The sequence below is a fragment of the Plecotus auritus genome, assembly GCF_963455305.1.
Source record: "Plecotus auritus genome assembly, chromosome: 5".
Classification (NCBI taxonomy): Eukaryota; Metazoa; Chordata; class Mammalia; order Chiroptera; family Vespertilionidae; genus Plecotus; species Plecotus auritus.
This window is the reverse complement of record NC_137776.1, coordinates 177,695,163-177,701,162: the sequence shown is the minus strand read 5'-3', so window position 1 is coordinate 177,701,162 and position 6,000 is coordinate 177,695,163. Positions and strand designations below refer to the sequence as shown.

General features: G+C 46.4%; 1 protein-coding gene across 1 annotated transcript in view; it reads right to left on the bottom strand.

Moving 5' to 3' along the window:
* Positions 1-5,708: 5,708 nt before the first annotated feature.
* Positions 5,709-6,000, bottom strand: part of LHX2 (LIM homeobox 2) — a 59,613-nt gene continuing 59,321 nt past the window's right edge. The window contains exon 5 of the mRNA XM_080667911.1: positions 5,709-5,779. Within this exon, the coding sequence (XP_080524037.1) occupies positions 5,729-5,779 (51 nt within the window). The 3' untranslated portion in view covers positions 5,709-5,728. The remainder of the gene's footprint in view (positions 5,780-6,000) is intronic.

The following is a 6,000-nucleotide window of genomic DNA, read 5'->3' as shown; positions in this document are numbered from 1 at the left end:
AAGATCTGCGGAACGGCGTGGCGGGCTGAGTTTTGAAAACTTAGGATTCTAAATGTATAAATTGTTTGGAACATTTAACATCTAGTCATTAAGCAGTCACCCCCTTGTCCTCCGTTTGCAGCGAGAACTTTGCAGCTTCCAGCTGACACCCCCTTCCCAAGTATGAAATAGGGACCTACACACACACACACACACACACACACACACACACACACACACACCTGCGCGTGCGCGCCAGCTGGGTCGGAACATTCCTTGGAGGCAGGAGCAGCGCAGAGGAAAGCAGCCCTTCACCACTGTGCTGCAAAGGATGCTTCTTGGGGACCGAGGCCTTTTTTTTCTATTGAATTTTTAAAGCCAGTCTTATACCTCAGGTTCCAAGCAGCCCCCTAGGATGGATGGAGGGAGGCGGGGAGGCAGGGAGGGAAGAAGGAATGCCCTGGGTGGGATGTTCAGGCGTCATCATGTAGTCCCCACGACAACCTGGCCAGGTAAGCATCTTGTGCCCTTTTCACAGGGGCTGAGACTGAGGCTGAGAGAAGGGACATGTCCCAATCCAAGAGCTGGCAGGAAGCAACGCTGGGGTTTCGACAGAAGGGGAAACTGCTTAAATGGCAGCCAGATGGCAGACAGGGCGTCGTGATACCCAGTTGAGTTGCTACTTTTAGAGTACCTGGAATCTTTCTTCTTTTCTGTTAAACAATCCCCTTTGAATCACGGCAGTACATGCACATAGTAACAAATCAATTGGTACAGAAGAAGTTGTGACAAATAGCAAGGCTTCCGGCCTTTCCCACCGCACACCCGCCATCCCATCCCACCTGGGGAAAGCAACTTTTAAAAACACAGTTCGCCTTCCTAACTCTCTGGTGGGTCTCTCCATATCGCCAGCTAATTTGCTTTTCGTTCTATTTCGTGGCTTACCATCTTCATGGTCCATCAAACACCCAAAACAGAGCCACACTTCAGTTTGCTTTGTATTTGGACTATGACTTGCTTACAAATTTTTACTTTTCCTGGTGTTCCTAATTGCCTTTCTTACACTTTATTATATCTTCAATGTTGTACAAATGTTCTATTACTCCATAGTCTATCCAGCTCCATTTCCTCAGCAACTTCCCTCTCTGCCCCATTTATTCTCCACCTCCCTTCTACGCCTGCACATGCAGTGTCATCTTGCTGTCTTGGGCCAGGGGTGGGCAAACTTTTTGACTCGAGGGCCACAATGGGTTCTTAAACTGGACCGGAGGGCCGGAACAAAAGCATGGATGGAGTGTTTGTGTGAACTAATATAAATTCAAAGTAAAGGAGCAGAGGGGAGAGCAAGAGAACCGGATAGAACAGCCGGATCCGGCCCGCGGGCTGTAGTTTGCCCACGGCTGAGTTAGACCCACTGGCCCTTAGAGTTCCATGTCTTCCTCTCTCTGGGTTTATTTCCTCACCCTTGCTAGAATGAATCGTCTTACAACCTCCTAAAAAGGGGTGCATGGAAAGTACATTGTATGAATTGTGGCACCCCTGAAAATAGGGGTGAACTGGGGTCTTTGGTACCCACCCCACATGTGACTGAAAATAAGGATGGGTATAGATCTAAGGTGAACGTCATTTTCCTCGAGGATGTTAAGAGTCTCTCCCCTTTGTCTCTTAGAACCCTGTGTTGCTGATGGGATGGCTAGTTTGCTTCCATCCTTCGGCAGGTGGACAGATTTTTCTCTCTGAATGTTTTTAGGATTTCTTCTTTACCCTGACATCTTATAAAGCTGTGCCTGGGCGCAGGTGTGTTCCCATCAAGGTGCTGGGTACCTGAACCGTCCTTCACGTCTGGGAAATTCTCTGCTGCTGTCTCTGGCTGTTTCCACCTCTTCAGTTTCTGTTCATTCTTTCTAGGGATCAAGATGGTCTGTATAGAACTCATCTTTTTTTACACTTATATGTTTTCTAACGGATTTTTTGCTCCATATTCTGGAAGATATTTTCAGATTTCTGTTCCAGGCTCTTTGGGAAATTGTTTTTTATAATCTTGATTTTAATCCTTCAGAGTTTTTTTTTCTTCTTTTCTGATTGTATATTTTTACATGACAACCTGTCCTGGTTTGCTGGCTACCATATTTTCAACCTTGAGTATATTAATTAGGGGATTTTTTTAAAAGTGCTGCTCTCAGAATTAGTTCTGTTTCCTCCCAGGTCAATTTTTCTGTTTACCTTGATTTTTTTTTTACATATTTTTATTGATTTCAGAGAGGAAGGGAGAGGGAGAGAGAGATAGAAACATCAATGATGAGAGAGAATCATTGATTGGCCTTCTGCATGCCCCACACTGGGGATCGAGCCCACAAACCCAGGCATGTGCCCTTGACCGGAATCAAACCTGGGACCCTTCAACCCACAGGTCGACACTTTATCCACTGAGCCAAACCGGCTAGGGCGATTTTTTCTCTTTTTTGATGCTGGTTCTTCAGATGCCTGCTGCTCCTTGGGTGTCTGTTCATATTTATAAAAGGACTGGGTAGCTGTGTGTTTCCTCTGCTGTTTTGAAAGAAGGACTTTTTTCTACTAGTCCTGTCACCCACTGAAGATTTTGTCCGTGTGGCCTTTGAGGTGTGCAGGTGTGTGTGTGTGTGTGTGTGTGTGTGTGTGTGTGTATGTGTGTGTGTGTGTGTGTGTGTGTGAGAGAGAGAGAGAGAGAGAGAGAGAGAGAGAGAGAGAGAGAGAGACTGTTGGGCTTTGACCTAAGACAAGTGTGGCAAGAGCCAGCTGTACAGAAGACCCCCTCCCCCACATGTCTGAACAAGCAGACTCTAAGTCACCAAAATGCTTCCCAGAAGCCTTAACTTCCCCAGGCAACTTGCTCGTTCTCTTTAGAGAAAGGCCTTTGGGGCCTGGCGTACATGCTGCAGCCTGCTTTTACACAGGTAAGGGACACGGCTGGAGACACAAACAGCTGTGGTCCCAGGTTCAGACCGGTAGGTAACACGCTGCCTTCAGTCCCCTCTCCTGTCCTGCCTGCCACTGAAGCTATGACCCCCTCGGAGTGTGTTCTAGGCAGGGCCCATTCCACCATCAGCCCACTCCCATCTGTTGTCTACCTTTCACACATTTGCTGAAATCTCTCGTTTCAGGAGAAAGATGGTGAAACTCCCCCCACCTCCCACATTTGCTATAGTGGATGCATTCCTTGTTTAACTCCTTTTATTTTGGTGATGTGTTGGGATGGGAGACAGCAGGCGAAGGCATGAGCCCAGGGGCCCATCTCAAACTGGAAGTGTGGAATGCCTGGATTCCACTAGGGATGACTGGTGGGCACCACATCTACAGGTTCTAAATAGCAATGACTTCACATTGAATAAAGTGGTTTTGTATAATAAGGTAATTTAATGTCGTACAATTTACATTAAGTAAATGACAGTCTACTGCATGGTAATGCCTTTGTACATTTAAGGATTTAAAGTAGATCCTAATGGTGATGGTTATTAGGAACTACATTTACCAGATGGCTTACTTGTCCTCACAATGACCCAGTGAGACAAAATCATTGCCCACCCTTTACAGATGAAGGAACTAAAGCTCAGAGAGGTTGAGTTACCTGCTTAAGGTCACACAGTCAGGCAGTAGCTTCTCCCAGAAAGGCTCCAGGACCGAGCAGGATGTGTGCGTGTGTGTATGCGTGTGGTGCATGTGTGTGTGCTGTCATTGTGGCATGTGTTGATATGTGTTTATGTGACATGTTTTGGGGGGAGCATGCGTAATACGTGGCATGTGTTGGTATGTGTTTGTGTGTATGTGAAGGGTGTGGTATATGTGGATATCTGTTTGTGTGGGGTTACGGGGTGTAGTATGTGCTGTGCGTGTGTGTACGGAGGAGGGGAGGGAGACGTGTGCTGTGTGGTGCAGTGTGTGTTCCAGGAGAGGCGATCCAGTGCCTGGTCTCGAGCGTGTTTTCCTCCTTGAGCATCCCAGCATCTTGCTGACACTGATCTGGGTCTGGGAACGTCTTTCCTGAATAAACATGATGTCATTTCCATTCCATTCAGCCTGCGCCAGGACAGCTGCTGTCAGCATCACTGAGGGAAATGCCACCTCGGCCCTGACAGCTGCCACTTGGCACACTTTGTAGAGAGCTTCTCCGGGAAGAAAAAAACCAGCCAGTCATGCAGATGCTATTTAAAGTATGTTGCATCTTGATGAGAAATGTAGAGGAAGCCAAAGTGTGCTGGAGGGATGGCCTGGGACCCTGACTTGTGTGTGTGTGTCGGGCGGGGGGCGGGGGGGAGCCTTGGGTGTCCATCCCACAGGCTCCATGGATCTTGAGCTAAATCTAGCCCTTCCTCCCATTTTACAGATGAGGAAAACGAGGTCTAGAGAGGGGAAAGGTCTTGCCCAAGATCAGAGAGCAAGTCAGAGTCACAGAACATAAGGACAGAAAGTCATAGTCAACATTTCCAAAGCTCACTTTTACATTGGGGAAACTTTGGCCCAGGAAGGAAAAGCAGTTGACCCCAAATGCATGAAGGAAATTAATGGCAGAGCTGGGACTAGAACCCAGGTCTCAGATGTGGGGATTTGATCTTGAACACACTGACCGTCTGTCTTGCATCCAGGAGGAGCTGGACAAACATTTGTTAGATGACCAGCATTGCTTTGGATGGCTTGGAAATGAACTGAATTCTTGTTTTCTCATCCCTGGCTTTTACAGCCAGGAATACCAGTGCCTACCCAATCCAGCTGTTCTGGGGCTTCCAACATCCTGGAATTGGTTTCTATTCCAGTAGGAAGCAGATAAGATGCCTCTGGTAAGAGCTGGGAACTTCCCACTCTTTGAAGATTGTGCCTTACGTGTTCAGCAAATTCAGGCTTGAGTATGACCCATACTATCTAGCTGACTTCTCCCTATCAAACTTCTTACAGTGACATTCAAGGTTTTTCACCACATGGTTTCTTTCTATACCTTTCCATGATCATCCTCATCCCTTCCCATTAACCAATGGTCCTCTAATTTCTCATTCTCCCTGTGTAAACTATGTTCTTTCAAAACTCTACATGCTGTTGCATGTGATTTTGCCTAGAAGATTTTGCATGTGATTTGCCTTTCTTTGCCTGACAAACTCCTACTCATCCTTCAAAACCCTATTCACTTCCCCTGTAGAACATGCAGGTAGCTGATCTTGGGCTCACAGTCTCTTGGACATCCCTGGGTCATAAACTTTGTCATAATGACTTACAATTAATGTTCTGACTCTTCTATCAGATCAAGAGCTTGTCAAGGGCAAACACAGAGCAATGTCCATAACCCCAGCATCCAACACAGAGCCTGAAATAGGAAATAGTTATTGAATGAATGCCTTGCACAGTGACTTGCTGACCAGCCATGGCAGAAACCCTGGCCGGAAAGTCCAGCTTGTCCCTGGAGAAGCAAAAGGAAAGTATGGTACCAGCATGGCATGATTAGAGGCCAAATTCAGAGGACAACCTCTAGCAATTCATAAAATTCAGCCAAGAGTGTCTTTCAAACCTTACTCCACCTTTTCTGGGCCACTCTTCCCACTGTCTGACAATTCCACTTTCACACCTGGCTCTGCTACCTCACTGATATGATACCTAAAGTACCCAGCGAGCTTGCTCTCTCGATGGCCCAAGATGCTTAAATAATTATTTTGTCCTTTAACTTTCAGAAAAATGTCTTTACTCTTGTTGAGACTGGTTGTCTTGGATGTTGGAAAAGCAATCTGATTCATAATAATATGTGCAGGGCTAGGATCCCATCCAGCTTTCTCAGTGATGTCTGCAAAAGAGAAGGAAGGAAGGAAACATAGAAGGGAGAGAGGGAGGGAAGGAGGAAAGGAAGGAGGAAAGAAGAAAGGGAGAGAGGGAGTTGAGAATATTAGTAATAATGAGATTTAACAAGAAAGCAGAATTGGAAATGAATTCAGACAAGAAGCACTTTCCTAATGTTTACAAAAGCTCTGAATGGCCAGGAATTTACATGATGGATTCCCTGTGGTT